We start from the raw sequence: 16,542 nt of genomic DNA, 5'->3' as shown, positions 1-16,542 counted from the left end.
TTGGGGGGGAATTTTATTACCAATGTATATTGTGACAGTTTATAGCCAAAAACTGTGGCTGGAGGGCTGGGGACAGGGGTATTGAGTGGTCAGCGGGGAACTCGTGGGGGCTCACAGCACACAGGGACAAGGGGTGGGAGATGGCAGTCTTTAAAGGACAACTGTGGTTGTAGAGTGAGCTCTCTGTCCTGCCCCTAATACCCAAGACCAGCTGTCAGGCTGCCTGGGACCCAAGACCTTCCATGAGCTTCTTTCTGACTGTGATTCCCAGACCTGTCTGAGACTCTCCTTTCAACTGCGCCCCCAGGGCATTCCTGCAGCTGCCTTCCCCTGTCAGGATTTGTGAGTAGGTGTCCAGTGAGGATGGATAGGGCTGGGGGCTGGGCCAGAGGAAGGGGAGACAGGAACTGGGGACGTCTACCAGCATGCAAGACAGTCTGGGGCCATGGGGGCCAGCCCACTGCATGGACACACACTCTCTCCCGGGCACCTCCTATTTGGAGCCTTGTGCACTCAGGAGTCTCACATACCAATCCTTGCACACTTGGGGCTTTTGTACACGGTGTCTCCCGTTCAGGGGACCAGGCGGCCACTGAGGACTTCAGCCTACCAGCCTGGACTTCTCAGGAACCTGCCTCAGCTCTCAGGTGTGGGCCTGCTGAGCAGAGCCCTGAGATCACCCAGTGTGGCCGGGAGGGAGTGGAGCTGAGATCTGGAAGGGGGACAGGGTGGGTGTCAGGGCTGGGTTCCTGGTCTCATGACCGGGAGGGGGCTGGGCATAGAGGGTTCATTCGTGTGTTTGGCGGGGGGTCGAGGCGGGGGGGGGGGGGCGCGGGGGGGGCGCGGAGGCCGGAAAGAAGAGGAGAAGGCTGGAGGCTGCCCACCCCTCGGGGCGGGCGGGGGGGGGGGGGAAACCTCCCACCGTCGAGGGGATCCCTCCTAGGAGCTTGTGGTCAAGAAGGGAGCCTGAAAAGGCTGGAGACCCGGGCGTACAAAAGGGGGGCAGATCACTCGGCCGTGGGTCCGGCTCGGGAGCAGCACCGCGGCCGGCGCACACTCTGCAGCAGCGCGCGGAAGAGGCCAGGCGGGCGCTTGGCGGGGCCCTCGGGGGGCGCGGCGCGCGTGGAGCCGGCACGGCCGGGGCCCGGGCGGGCGGCGGGCGGCGGCGCGGGCGCCCCTTGGCGGCCGTGCTCCTCGATCTGTCGCTCCAGGTGCTTCTGGATGGCCATGCCCAGCACCTCCACCTCCATGGCGGCGCCGTACACCTCCCACGTCATGCCCTTTTCGTCCCAGCTCACGTCGCGCACGGGCTCGGCCGCCTCCTGGGGCGCCACGGCGGCTGCCAGCGCGGAGCCGGGCCGCACCCGGACTTCGGGGAAGGCGGGCGGCGCGGCGGGCGGGGCGGCCGCCTGCGGCGTCATGGGCCCGGTGGCCACGGAGCGCGTCTCGGCGGCGCCCAGCGACACCTGCAGGCCCGCGTCCCGGCGCGAGGGAGGCCCGGGCGCGGGGCTGGGCGCGCGCGGCGCCGCCTGGAAGCTGAAGGCCGGGCCCGCGCCGTCCTGCGGAGACATGGGGCTCACGGCCACCGACACGCAGGCCTGAGCGCCCGCCTGCGTGCCCGCGTCCTCCCGCGGCGGGGCGCTCGCCTCCCAGGACGGCGCCTTCGTGAAGTTGTCGCGAGTCCGCGGCGCGGGCGGGGGTCCCGCGGGCTCGGGGCCGGGGCTTCCGTCAGCCCCAGGGGCCCCCAGGTCTGCCGGGCCTAGGCTGGAGGCCTCCGCGCTGGGCGCGGGCGCGGGCGCGGGCGCCGGCCCCGCGAGGCCTCCGCCACTGGCGGCCCCCGCGGGAGAAGGGCCCGGCCCGCACGGCTTGCCGTCCGACTGCCTGGAGGAGGCGGCCCCTGCCTTCTTCAGGGGCAGCGGGGCCAACTTCCCCGAGGACGAGGGCTCTGCTCTTCTCGGAGGCGCAGCGTCCTCGGCCTGCGCGGGGACCACAGGCTCCGCCTTCCCAGAGACAATAGGGTCTGCCCTTCCGCAGGACGCCGGCTCCCCTTTCTCCCGGGCCAGCGGCTTCTCCTTCTGCGGAGACGCGGCGTCTGCTTTTCCCGGGGAAGCCGGGCCCCCCTGCCCTAGGGGCTTTGTGTCTGTTTTGCCTCCAGAGTTGGGTTCTGCCTTTCCTGGGGCCCTGGGATCCACCTTCGCGGAGTTCATAAGATTCTCTGTTTCCGGAGGCAGGGGATCCACCTTTCCCTCCGGGACAGCTTCTGCTTTTGCCATGGATGCTGGAACTGTTTTTTCTAGAGTCACGAGGGCCAATATTCCTGAAGACACAGAGTCCACTTCTCCAGAGGGACCACCTTCCACCTTCCCACTGCACACAGTGTCCCCCCTGCGGAAGGCCAGGGGATCAGCCTTCCCTGAGGCTGTGGGACCCACCATTCCAGAGGCCATAGGACCTGCCTTCTCTGAGGACAGTGGATCTGCTTTCCCCCCAGTCACTGCCTCAGCTTTTACAGAGGATGAGGGTCCCGCTATCCCCAAGAATTTGGGATGCCCTGGACCGGAGGGCACAGGGTCTATCCTCCCTTTTGATTCAGGATTCACTTTTCCAGATGATGTTTTTGTATTTCCCATAGAAATGAGATCCACCTTTGTGGAGGGCACTGGGTCCTCCTTTCGTAGTGAGACGGTTTCTGCCTTCCTCACAGGCATTGGTTCTGCCTGCCCAGGAGACAAGGGCTCTGGTTTTCCTGAGGGCACAAGATCCACCTTTCCCAAAGAAACTGGACCCACCCTGCCTGAAGACACAGGATCCACATTTGTCAACGATGTGGGTTCCATCTTTCCTGAAAATACAGGATCCACCTGCCCAGCAGACATGGTTTTTATCACTCTCATAGACATGGGGTCTCCCTTTCCTGAGGAGGCATTATCTATCTGCCCCAGGATCTGACGGTCCTCTTCTGTGGAGGACACAGTTTCTGTACTTCCTACAAATGTAGGATCTGTCATCCCCAAGTGAGTAGGCTCCATCCTTACTGAGGACCCCAGAGCCACTGTTCCTGGAGATATAGGCTCAATTTTGCCAGGTGACCCTAGAGTCAGTGTCCCCAAGGACCCAGGATCTGGCTTTCCCGCAGATGCAGAATCTGTGTTTTCTAAGGACCCAGGATCCATCTTTCCTGAGGGCTCAGGATCTCTCTTTCCCAAAGACACAAGCTCTGCCTTTCCCACAGATGCAGAAGCCATCTCTTCTGAGGCCACAGGAAGCTCTTTTCCTGAATACCTGGGCCCCTCCTTTCTTGGGAACTCAGGACCCACTTTGGCAGAGGATACAGGATCCTCCTTCCCTGGGGACACTGTGTCCACCTTGTCAGAGCACACCGGATCTACCTTTCCCAAGGATCCTGGATCCTCCTTTCTTGGGGTCACAGGATCCATCCTTCCAGATGCCATAGGATCCCCTTTTCCCAAGACCACAGGCTCTGTCTTTACTATAAACGTGGGATCTGCCTTCCTCAAGGACCCAGCATCTTCCTTTCCTATAGAAGTGGAATCTGCCTGCTTTGACGACTTGGGATCCATCTTCTCCAAGAACACAGGATTTCTGTTCTCCAAGGATGTGGGCTCAGTTTTCACTGAGGACACAGGCTCTGGCTTCCCAGAGAAAGTGGTTTCTGTTGTCCCTGAGATCAAGGCTCTATGTGTCCCCAGTGTTTCCTTGGTGGCTGCCTCTTGGGGAGGGATACAGGTCAGGGAGGGGCAGGCTGAGCTCCCTCCAGGGCCCTCAGAACAGGAGGTCCCTTCCCCAGCCCCACTGGGGCTGCTGTGTCTAGAATCCATGCCTGGGCTTTGTACAAGGTTGTGCCTAAGGGGTACAGGGCTGGTTTTCTGCTGGGAGGGGCAGCAGTCCCTCATGGCTGGGTTCCCAGCCCCCAGGCTCCCATCCTGTGGGCAGCAGAGGGCTGTGGGCTGAGGTGCTGGGCGGCTGGAGTTCTTTCAAAGAAGCTGGAGCCAGGCTGGGTCTTCAGCACTGCCCAACTGCCCTCATGACCATACTTGTGCCCCAAGTGCTATCTGGTTCTGAAACACAAAGAAAACAGACTCAGACTCAGGGAAGAATCCAGTGCGGAAGAGCCTCTATCTTCTACCTCTCACCCTTTTTCTAGAAGCTGGGTCTCCTCACTGGGTTCTCTGCCCTCATCTGGTCCTCTCCTGTCCCACCATATCACTCCCGTGCTTCTAAAGGTCAGACTTCCTAAAATGGCATTCAAGGCCCTTTTCACAACTTGACCACAGTGGAACATTTTCTTCCCCACAGTCTTTCTTTAAAAAAAAAAAAAAATTTAAGAGAGAGAGAGAGAGAGAGAGAACATGGTGGGAGGGACAGAAGGAGAGAGAGAGAGAGACAGTCTCAAGCAGACTCCATACTGAGCTAGGAGCCCAACACAAGGCTCGATCTCATGACCCTGAGATCACAACCTGAGCTGAAACTAAGGGTTAGACACTTAACCAACCATGCCACCCAGGTGTCCTCACAGTCTTTTCACCTTCATCTACCACCACCCCATGCAGCATGCTACCCTGAGGTTATGTTTTTATCCTCTAGGCCCCAGGTCATAAACTCTGATGCTACAGGGGCCAGGTAGATAATTTAAGTGAGGGAAGCAGGCTAGGTATAAAACAATAGGGGATGGTAGGGAAAGCAGCAAAGCAGAGTGTGCATGCCCTGTCTGAAGGTGGAGCCAATACTCCACTCGCCAAGTAGTGCTTTGGAGAAATGCATCCTGGTAGTATCAGTGAGTAGCAGGAAATCCAGAACTTTAACGTAAAGTTAAATCCTAATTCAAGATTTAAAAAGAAAAAAGAACACTATGTGGGTCAAACAAAGTATGTCTGTAGGCCAAGTTTTGGTCTGTGGGAGGCCCTGGGGAGATAGGAATGGTTTACAGTTGAGGAAGGGACATGGTCTGAAATGCATGTTTTCAGGGACGGCTCCGGGATGGTATGGGGGCTGGCGGAGAGGGGCTAGCCAACCAGTCTTTAATCTCTCGCTCTTCCAGTTCTTCATTCATTCACCCAGCCATCCTCTGCAATAATCTAGATGAGAGCTGGTACAGTAAAGGTCCAAGGGATAGACAGTTGGCAGAATTGAGAGATCTTTGGGGAAAATGACAGAAGCCAGCTGGCTGTAGGGGGTGGCGATTGGGGTGGCCCTCAGGGTTCTGGCCAGGGTTGAGGCGTGCGAGGTAGGAGATCTGGGGAAAAGAGGAGTTGTGTTTTAGACAAGCTGACTGTGCGGTGTCTGGGGGACATCCAGGGAGAGGTTCTGGCAGCAGCTGGCTCTGCGAGCAACTTCATTCCACTACATACCAGCAGCCAGAGTGAGCAGTGTACTGGATTCTCCCTAAACCTGCTCCATCACCATCTTTCCCAAAGCCATCTCACTAGTGCTCAGGCTGAAAGCCCTAGCGACACCCTTGACTTTTCTCATACACCTCACCTCCCATCCATCAGTAAAACATAATGGCTCTCCCTTCAAAATACATCCAGAATCTGGCCACTCTCCTGAGCTGAACTTGTACTACATCTCCCACCTGGATCATCCTGCCTTTTCCCTTCAACCAATACGGTTCATTTTCAACACAGCAGCTAGAAGGATCTTAGTAAGACTCAAGGTAGCTCATCCCTCTTCTGCTCAGAACCATGCAGTGTCTCCCCATCCCCCAACCCATGCCAAGTAAAAGCAAACTGCTTACATATCCCTGCATCTTCTGACCCCATCACTGATCTTGGCCTTGTCTCCTACTACTTTCTCTTGATTATGCTACTTCAGTCACACTGGCTGCCTTTCTGATCCTTGGACATGTGCTGCCTTAGGGCTTTTGCACTGGCTGTTTCCTCTGCCTGGAATGCGTTGTCTTCTAATATCTGCATGGTCTGCTCCCCGGGGCTTTCCCTGACCCATCCTCCCCAGCACTGATTGGCACTCTCCATCCCCCTTGCCTTGCTCAGCTTTTCTTCATAGGACCCATCACCAGCTGATACATTACACAGAGCTTGTTCACTACTTGTGGTTTGTCTCTCCCATTACAACATCAGCTCTAGGCGGATGGGGACTTTGTCGTGTTCACTGATATACCCTCAGGGTTGAGAGCAATAACTGGCATCTAGTAAGCAAGTAGCTCCCTATGCCTATTTGTTAAATGAATGACTGAATGATCTTTCTAAGACATTGGTCTAACATGCCATTCTTTGGCTCCAACCTCTCCTTGCTCTTGCTGGGGAAGTAAATTGGTCATAATCTTTTTGGAAAGACATTTGTCAATTCCTATAAACGTTTACAATGCACGTGGCATTTAGGTCAGCAAGCCCATCTCCAGGAATGGTCTTGAAGATGGAGCCATGGTACACTGGGTACACGAGAATATGGTTGGTGATGAGAAGAAAACCAGGAAGCCAGTTCATAAAATATGGGACAGCCACATGGAAGCCCCAACAGCTGTCAGAATGTGTGGAGTGATGAGGAAAGATGCCCAAGATAAATTAAGTGAAAAAAGCCAGAGCTTGTGGAATTCCATGCATGCAGATGAGAAAAAGGACATATACACATATATGGGTTTATTTATAAAAAGAAAATTTCTGGAGGGAAACACATGAAACTTGTAGCAACTGACTCTGAGAAGTGAGACCAGGGATCTGGAGGTGGAAGAGACCTTTTTTTTGGTATCCCCCTTTGTGATGGATGAAATTTTGATTATGTGTGCATATATTACTTTTTTTTTAATGGGAGAAAAAGGAAACCTTAATGATCCCCATTATCTTTGGGGTCAAGTCCAATTCTATAATGTGCTTCCAAGCCCCTGTGTACTTACTTACCCACTAAGCTTTACCTTTCAGTGCGCATTCCCCCAAAGTCCGTACAAACACACACACGTGCACGCATGCATGCATGCGCTATAACCTCTCTGGGCTCATCCATGGCTTCACAGTATCTTTCACCTTAGCCTCTACATACCCTCTTGCCTGGCTCTCATTAAATGTTCAGGTCCCAGTGAACTTTCTCTGCCCACCAGCTTCATAGGAGTTCCTACGGCTTCTTGTTCTTCCCCTAACCAGACACATGTCACTCTGCCCTTTCTGCCTCTGGACCCCTGCCTAGACCTTGAGTCATGGGATGGGGGTTGAGCTGATACAATTCACCAAACCAGGCTTTGGGCTTATGGGACTTGGGTAGATGGGGTCATCACCATCTTACAGAGGACAATGGGGCACTTGGTTTTGGGAATTGAACTGGGGTGCTTGTGGAACTATGGTGGGGTGGGGGGCAGCTGGCTTACACACCTGGTCGAGGAAGGCCCCTCTGAGGAGGTAGTATCTGAGGCAGCAATGAAAAGGCCAGAGTGGCTGGAGTTGGAAGGGAAGAAAGAAGAGGCAGCTCCCCACTTAGCAGCTCTATGAGCTCAGGCAAGTCCCTTCTCTTCACTGGGGACCTTGACAAAGACGCCCATGCTCCCACGAGGCTGTTGTGAGGATTAGAGATGAGGGGTGTGCAGAGTTCTGCTCACTTTAGGGCTGGACTGAGTTATAAGGAAGGCCTGTTTTTATCTACTCAGCCTGTCAGAGCCCAGCTGTGCTCCCAGGAGGGGGCAGGGGACGGACGGCCCATAGCAGAGGTATAAATTGGCAAAATCTAGCCCTCAGACCTGCTTGTTTGACCCAGAGTGCTAAAAAGAAATTTTTAGGGCAGCCTGGGTGGCTCAGCGGTTTAGCACTGCCTTTAGCCCAGGGCGTGATCCTGGAGACCCGGGGTTGAGTCCCACATTGGGCTCCCTGCATGGAGCCTGCCTCTTTCTCTGTGTCTTTCTTTCTTTTTTTTTTTTTTTAAATTTTTTTAAATTTTTTTATTTATTTATGACAGTCACACACACACACACACAGAGAGAGAGAGAGAGAGAGAGAGAGAGAGGGACAGAGACACAGGCAGAGGGAGAAGCAGGCTCCATGCACCAGGAGCCCAACGTGGGATTCGATCCCGGGTCTCCAGGATCGCACCCTGGGCCAAAGGCAGGCGCCAAACCACTGCGCCACCCAGGGATTCCTCTCTCTGTGTGTCTTTCATGAATAAATAAATAAAGTCTTTAAAAAAAAGAAAAAGAAAAATTTAAAGGCATTAACTGATCAACATTTAAAAGTTAGAAGATTTCATGTGAAAATCAGATTTCCAGATTCTCTTGGAAAAACTAAAATTTGGCAATCTGAGCATGCTTCCTGCATGGCAACAGTCAGCCAGAGCCAAGCAGTGGCTGCCTTCTTGGATGGGGATGCGCTCTTCAATTAGCCATATTCTTCACCCCTCCCTATGGTGTTCTGGACACTGGGGCTGACAGCCCATTGCAATCGATCACTGGATCGTTTTTCTTATAGCCAGTCCCTTAGGCAGGCTATCCCCCTGGCCTATAGCTACCTGAGTTTTGACCCCTGACCTAGATACCAAGAGGGGTTGAGAGGTGACCTCACACACATCAAGCCTTTAGAACGTTTACTATGTGCAGACCCCATACACCTGCCGCGCAGGTGCTGTGTTCTTATTTTCCAAAAGACGAAACAGAAAGGCAGGCATGGCCCAGCTGGTGACATGCCTCTCTTGAAACCCCTCCTGGAAGACATTGGCCTCTTGGTTCCTAGCTGGCAGTTCTCTGACATAGAAGAAGGTGTGGGGTAGGGACAAAGAGCCTGACCGGGGCATTAGAAAAATGTGAGGTCAGCTGCCAGCTTTGTCACTGACTTGCTCCATGAATTTGAGTTAAGTATTTCTTTTTTTCTTTTTTTTTTTTTTTTTTTTGAGTTAAGTATTTCCACACTCTGGGCCTCAGTTTGTGAAATGGGGGAAGGGATGTAGTTACGTATAGAATTGCTGGCCCAGCCCTGGGTTTAAGATCTGCCAAAACGGGATGCCTGGGTGGCTCAGCGGTTGAGCCTTTGTCTTCAGCTCAGGGCGTGATCCTGGAGTCCCAGAATTGAGTCCCACATTGGGCTCCCTGCGGGGAGCCTGCTTCTCCCTTCCCCTGTGTCTCTGCCTTCTCTCTGTGTCTCTAATGAATAGATAAATAAAATCTTAAAAAAGAAAGGAAAAGAAAAAAGAAAAGAAAAGAAAAAAGAAAAGAAAAGAAAAAGGAAAAGAAAAGATCTGCCAAAACACTATTCTCAGAGGCTCTGCTGCTCACAGTTCTACTGGGTGTTTCCTGGCTCCTGAGGGATCCTCCATATCCTTAAGCCACTTCTCCAAGAGGCAGCCCAGACCTGGGGTGCTCCCTCTGTGTGGCCAGCCCTCCCACTGGAACCCAGATCATTGCTCTCCCACTGTGTGCTCAGCCTTGGGCCTAGCGCTCTCAGGCTCATTTTGTCAACTGGACTCCACAATGATTTCATGAGGCGGGTATTATCATTCCATTTCACAAATGAAGACACTGGGGTCAGAAGGAGAAAAGACTTGTCAAGGGCACACAGCTGGTACAGGAGGTTGTAGTTCAAAGCCTGTTGTGTCTGAACCCAAAGACTGGGTTCTTCCTGCTTGTATCAGCTAAGATTTTGGGACAGTCACGCTTGGCTCTTAAAGTCCCTTTCTGCTCTTTGGGGCCGGGCCAAGGGTCCTCCCAATCCCCTGGCCTTGAGGAAACGTGATTGTCCCTACATGCACATACCCACCAAGATGAACAGATGAGCCTGCACCCTTATGTGGCCTGATTGAGGTAAAATACTGAAACGATCCCCTAGGTGTGTGGGCCAGCTCACCTGGCATGCAGAGGAGCATGTAGAACTGCTCTGGATGTCTGTGCCAGCTTAGGCCAGCCTGGGGAGCCAGGACCTGGCTCCTACATTCTGCTTAAGAAGAACTTGGTGTGTATACAATGCAACTTGTATGTGCAGAATGGCCTATGTATTTATGTCTTGTGGGGGCTACCTGGACCCTGTGGGTATGCACATATGCATCACATGGCCTCAGGGTCTCACTCATAGAGCTGGCCTGGCTGTATGCAAGGTGTCTGTGCCCCACTCCTCAGCAGAGCAGCCTCTGTGAATGCTTATTCTGGCCCAGAGACCTGGCCAGCCCTTACCTGTTCCTCTAAGATTTCCCAATATGAAACCAGGGCTGGCAGGCACCTGCAAACACCTCCCCCCATGCGACAAGACCAACAAAGGCTTGCAGTGCTTGCTTCAGCAGGTGTGAGTGTGTGACTGACAACTCAAGTCTGCTGCCCCTCACCCTCTCGGCCCCTTGTCTCCTACTATCCTTGGAGCGGCCAAACCTCCTGCCTAGGGCTGCAGGGGAGAGTCTAACAAAGGGTGATAGCCTACCTTTTTCCAGAAATGGCCCCCAGACCATCCATAGGAGGGCAAGAGTAGACATGCAGGGCTGTGCACACTTGGGCTGAGTGAGTGCAGAGGATGGGCAGTAAGCTAAGAGATGGAGAGTGTGGGAGAGGAAGTGTGTGCCCAGCCTGCTCCACGGTCTAGGGGCACACGAGGGACACCATGAACAAGTGTGAACAGGGACAAGCAGGCCACAGCAGGGTAGCTGTAAGGGTTTTGTGATAAGGGAGTATTGTTGAGTTGAGTGTGCTGTGATAGGCGATGTCTGGTGTGAATGCGTAGCTATGCCTGGGTGTATAGCAAGGCTCCCACTTGGTGTACTGGGTGGGTGCACAGGTGGCTGTGTGTATGAGTGTGATGGAATGACCAAGGGCCACAGTGTTTGTGTGTGTGTGTGTGTGTGTGTGCGCGCGCGCGTGAGAGAGAGAGAGAGAGAGAGAGAGAGAGAGAGAGAAAGAGAGAAAGAGAGAGAGAAGATCGTAGCCTCCTCTGGGAGCGAGATGCCGGTGCGTGAACGCGGTAAGTGTGTGATGGGGTGTGTGATGGTGCCCCAGAGTGGGTACCACACTGAGCGTGTGCGACAGCGAGTGTCAGTGGTGCCGGTGGTTCCAGTGGAGCCACTCGAGCACAGAGCTCGCTCCAGGGGGGTAAGATGAACCAACGCGGGCGGACCCCTTCCCCGCGGTGGCGGGAAGCGCCCCCTCTCGCACAGCCCCGTGGAACAATGCGGCCGCACGCGGCGCGGCCGGCGCGGGGTCCCCGTCCTACACACAGGGCTGGCGGGCCCTCAGGGGCCCTGGGGAGCCCGGCCCCGGCTGCCGGACCCGCCCCCGCCCCGCCCCGCCGAGGAGCCTGGAAATGGACATCCGCCGCCCCCGGCCGCGCGCGCACACACAGCCCGGGCTCACGCTGGGCACACGCCGCGCAGGGTGCGCGAGCCCCGCCGCCCAGGTGGTTCGAGGACCCTGGACAGCAGCTCCGGGGCGGCCCGGAGCGGAGGAATGGGGTCGGTGCCGCCCGCCCATAGGCGGTAGCGGGTGCGGGCTGGGCGCTTACCCGGCGGTGCTGCCGTTCCGTCTCCTTGGCGCGCTGCGCTCGGGCTCCGGCCGCTGCCGCCGCCGCCGCCGCCCGAGCGGCCTCGGCTGCCTCCGGCGGGGCTGGCGGGCGCACCCGCGGACTCCGCGCCGCCGTCCCCCGCGCCCGCTCCGCGCTCCCGCCTCGCGCCCCGCCCCGGGCATGCGCGCTGGCCGACTGGCGGCCTCCGAAGCCGGGAGAGGGCGGTGCCGGCGAGGAAGCGGAGGCCAGAGCGAGAGAGGGAGGGGTGCCGTCGCCCCGCGTCCTCACCGAGGTCCCGGGGCTCCTGGGTTCCCCGCCCTCCGCGACCTGGTTCCCATTTCACAGACAGGGAGACTGAGGGGCGGAGCGGCTGCCCATTTGCTGCGCGCGGCTGCGGGCGGGGCGCGCTGCTTGTCAGGTCTCTCACTCAATCCAGCCCCGCGAACACTGTCTACTTGTTTTACCGGGGAGGAAACTGGGACTCGGAGAGGGAGAGGCACTTCTCGAAGGACACGCAGCGCCTGGATAGGGGCCCAGGTCGGCGCGATCTCCGAGCTCCCCCCGCGAGGAAATTTCCCGCCCCCGCCTTGGCCGCACTTCCGGCTTTCTCTCCCCGCCCCCGCCCCTTTGTCTCGCCACCGCCCACGCTCCCGCAAGTTGAGGGGACACGAAGGGGGTGGGAGCGAGGCGCCTTCGATTCCCTCGCTCCCGGCCTCCCCAGCCAGGGTGCCCGCCCAATCTTTGGCCTATGCAAGCTCGGTTCTCTTCTCTCTGGGTATCCTTGAGCAAATCATTTCACCATTTTTGAGACTCCGTTTCCCAATCTATTAAATGGGACTAGCATTAATCATCTCACAGTGGTCTTGGAAGGATGAAGGAGCCCAAAATAGGTTTTCAGGGGCTTCCAGTTGAATCTGAACTGCAAAGGACATCACTGAGGCCTTTTTGCCTACCCCCGTCCTCAACATTTCTTCGCAGAGAAATCGTCCCTTCCCCTTTGATCTCCCAGAGGAGAACAAATCTGTAATTGCCGAGAGGTGATAAAACCTTCTCACCTGCACCGTGAAGCTACCCATTAAAAATGGTAACAACTAACATTAACGTAACGTTTATTTAGGGGCAGACACCATCCTAAGTTTTTGTTGTGTGTCATATAATTTCAATTTCCAATCACTTAGGAGCAAGTTAATATGTATATCCTCGTTTTTCAGATAAGAAAACAGATTCTGATGGGTTACTTGTGTTCACACAGCTAGTTAATAGTCGAGCTAACTCACATTAAACCCTTAGCTTCTATTCCTCCCACTTACCTGGTGAACCATAAATCTCCGTGATCTTTTAAAAATCCGGGTAGTAAATTAATAAAATCTATCAGATCAACGTCTTCAACCAGCATCCCAGAAAAGTAGAAAACCTCGGGGTGCAGGACCAATTTTCAGCACCACGGACAACGCCCACACAAGGGATGCTTCCTAAGGTTTCAGGCCCTGAAAATTGGTAATTCGCTGCCCACAAGAGCACTTCACTTCACAGTTTACAAACCCTATTCGACATTCAGTGTTTCATTTCATTCCCCCTACAACTCTTCTAGGTAAACATTGTTGGCCCCATGATACAGATGAAGACATTGAATCTTGGGGGAAGTTCACAAGACATGAAAAGTGGCAAGAACAAACCTATGATCTAACACGCTCCCCCTGGGACAGAGTGAGGGTGGATAGGAGTGGAACCAGGGCATGAGTGAGGAAGCTGTGAAATTGTCCAGGTGAGAGATGATGATGCTTGAACCATGGCAGTTTTTATTGGGATGCGGGGGGGGGGGCTGGGTTTGACATCTATTTAGCAGTAAAGTCAACAGATCTTCTTGGTTATGGGTGGTTGTGGCTGTGAAGGGAGAAAGGATTGTTTCCTGTCTGAAGTCCTGTCTTGGGGAGCTGAGTGGATGGAAGACAGATACCCTATGAGCCCTGGGAAAAGAAGGAGCTTGTGGGGCTGCCATGCTGAGACATCTAAAACTGAGCTCTGGAGTGGTCAGGCTGGAGACAGACAAGGTTTCTGATGATGGAAGTCATGAGAGGGGTGTCAGTACGTGAAGGGAGAGTATAGACCAAATAAGATGAGACAAGGGCCCTATGTCCACCCTGAGGAACACCAACATTAAGGTACCAGCTGGGAGAAGAAGACTACAAAGAAGAATGAGAAACAGTAATCAGATAAACCAGGAGAATGATGCCTCAGAAGCCAAGGGGAGAATGGTTCAGAAGGAAAGCAGTTGCATCAGGAGGACAAGATATGGCCTGAGAGATTATCTCTGGACTTGCAAAGAAGGTAATGGAAATTTGATGAAAGCACAGTGAGTGGAGTGGTGGGGGTGGAAGGCAAACTTGGGTGGGGGAATTGATGAGTAAATCAGAGTAAGGAGTAAAGAAAAGGACACCTGGGTAGCTCAGTGGTTAAGCATTTGCCTTCAATTCAGGTCATGATCCTGGGCTCCTTGCTCAGTGGGGAGTCTGCTTCTTCTTTTCCCTCTGCCCCCCCCCCTGCTTGTGCTCGCTTTCTCTCTCTCTCAAATAAATAAATAAAATCTTTAGAAAGAAAAAGAAGTAAAGAAAGCAAGCAGATGACCCTCTCAGCAAATTTGGGGTTGGAGGGAGACAGGCAATATCATAATCTCTACAGAGGGATAGGAGGCTACACTGAGGAGATTTGCAGGCATTTAAATTCCCATGAGAGGGGCCAGTAGTGAGGGAAAGGGAAGATGCCAGGAAGGGAGAACACAATGGCTGGGCCCAGATGCTCAGGATGGAATAAGAGGATGGGATCCAGACCCTTGGGGCAGCTCACAGATCCTGAGATGAAGATTGAAGGAATGTGGTTTATTTGGGAGGTGCAAAGACACCAGCAGGGGAGTGGGGAGGTGACCCAGGAGGGGAAGGCATCCAATATGAGGTGGTTATTAAGTCAGCTATCCCAGTGGGTGGGTGAAGTGGAATCCTGCAGGAAGATTAAGAAAATGGGGTAAATGCACATCTCAGAATTCCCCTGGCTGAGGGTACTGGAACTGGTGTGTTTATATCCCAGCACCTGGCAAATATTGATGAAGAGCTAACCCGTGGAGCTATGTATGTGTTAATTCCCAGGCACTTCTGGCCCACAATTCACAGGGGTAAAGTTGGTTCTAAAGCCCAGGGGCAGATTTTTGACAAAGATGCAGGTACCACCTGTTGGGAGTCTTGCTGGTGGACACAGAAATTGTGAGGGCATCTGAAGGGATCAGAGCTCCAGCTGTGTCTGTTACATGGGCATACTCAGGACCTCTTTCCATCTGTGCCCTTTGTCACACTCTCCAACCACTTTTGTTCTACGGGGAGTTATTTATATAAACATATTTAAAGATGAAAATTTCTAGACAGCAAAACAAAACATTTGCTAAAGCAGAGTGGGAGCTCAAAAAGGGCATGGAAGCTGGCAGTGTGGGTTCAGATCCTGACTTTGCCAGCAACTAGCTGTGTGGCCTTGATTAAGGTATATCTGATAGCCTCAACTTCATCATATGTAACTCAGCTCTCGGAGCTCTGAAGAGGATATAGGAGAAATAAAACCACCAAGCACCAAGCATAGTGTAGCACTCATGGTAGACGCCAGGATTATGGCAAAGACCAGCCCTGTGAACCTTTTTTTGATCACAGCACCTCTATTTTTCCTGGGGAATCACCTTCCCACTCCAGTCCATGTGGTAGGGTAGGATGGGCCTATCAGCTTTTGGGATGGGGAGTGACCTAGGCCTGGCCAACCATTCTGCAGAGATTAGTTCTGGGGTTGGGGCTAGAGCACAAGACCACAGACAGGGCAACTGGCTGTCACACTTTCTTGGAGCTTTGGGGGTTGCTCAATTGGTGGTGTGTCTACCTGAAGCTGCTGGGGGGTGGTCATCTCTGTCTCCATATGGAGCAAATCTGTCTGGGCCTGGGGTTTTGGCTCATCCTGGGGTTTGGGCTCATCCTGTGATAACTAACATGGTCACCACATCCATGTGAGTGTGTGTGCACACGTATCTCGGGTTGGTCTGCTACTGGGAAGCCATACACACTCTTACGCACCAGAAGATAAACAAGTGCCTGCAGCTCCTTGGCTGGCACCCAGGCTGGGGGTGGAATAAACAAACCCAGTGACTTTCTGAAAAGCAAGCGTGTGTGGCAACAGGCGCCATGGAGACAAGCAGACTGTACCAGAGCAGAGACGCAGCCACCCCCCAGCTACACCCCTGTGTGCACCCATGCACGCACACACACACCTCGTGCTCTCTCATGTTCATATGTTCATATCCATTCCATCAAAAACATTCCCCCTGTCACACTCATTCCTGTTTTGTTTGAGGTTAAAGGCTTTTGAGAAAGTCTGAGATTCCCAATACAACAGCATCCACAGTTTTTTAGCTCCTTTGCCTGAGCTCTGGTCCTGGTCTAGGCTGAATTTCAGCAAATCACAGCCTCTAGGGAAGGTGTGTGTGTGTGTGTGTGTGTGTGTGTGTGTGTTTGAGAGAGAGAGAGAGAGAGGAAGAGGGTGGGATCATATGGCAGACAGTGCCATATAAACGTACTTTCTGTAGAGTTCTTATCTTTGTTTCAGAGACACACACAATACACATTCACCCAGTTCTTCAAAAAACACTCATCCAGGGCAGCCCCGGTGGCTCAGCAGTTTAGCACTACCTTCAGCCTAAGGTGTGATCCTGGAAACCTGGGATCGAGTCCGTGTTGGGCTCCCTGTGTGGGGCCTGCTCCTTCCTCTGCCTGTGTCTCTGTCTCTCTCTCTCGTGAATAAATAGATAAAAATCTTAAAAAAAAAAAAAAAAAGAAACACTCATCCAGACCCCCTCCGCACCAAGGCTTGCATGGACACACCTGAACACAAACTCTCAGATATGTATCTATCCTCATATAACCAATGTATAATCCACTATACCCTAAATGATGGTGATGGTGGTAGTGGTGTACCATTCACTGATTGTCTTACAGTCATCATCTTATCACATTGAATGCTTAAGGAAAACCATCTGAGATTGACATTATTGTTCCCATTTTGTAAGTGAGGAAACAGAAGCTCAGAGAGGGTA

General features: G+C 53.7%; 1 protein-coding gene across 1 annotated transcript; it reads right to left on the bottom strand.

The window, feature by feature from the left end:
• On the bottom strand, positions 1-11,552 carry GPRIN1 (G protein regulated inducer of neurite outgrowth 1). Its single transcript, XM_072824062.1, has 2 exons — positions 11,427-11,552; positions 1-4,079 (listed from the first exon to the last, which is right to left on the bottom strand). Exon 2 carries the CDS (start codon positions 3,912-3,914, stop codon positions 1,008-1,010), a length of 2,907 nt encoding a protein of 968 aa, XP_072680163.1. The 5' UTR covers positions 3,915-4,079; positions 11,427-11,552; the 3' UTR covers positions 1-1,007.
• Between the last annotated feature and the right edge of the window lie 4,990 nt (positions 11,553-16,542).

Source organism: Canis lupus, chromosome 4 (genome assembly GCF_048164855.1).
Source record: "Canis lupus baileyi chromosome 4, mCanLup2.hap1, whole genome shotgun sequence".
Classification (NCBI taxonomy): domain Eukaryota; kingdom Metazoa; phylum Chordata; class Mammalia; order Carnivora; family Canidae; genus Canis; species Canis lupus.
This window is presented reverse-complemented; position numbering and strand designations above follow the sequence as displayed.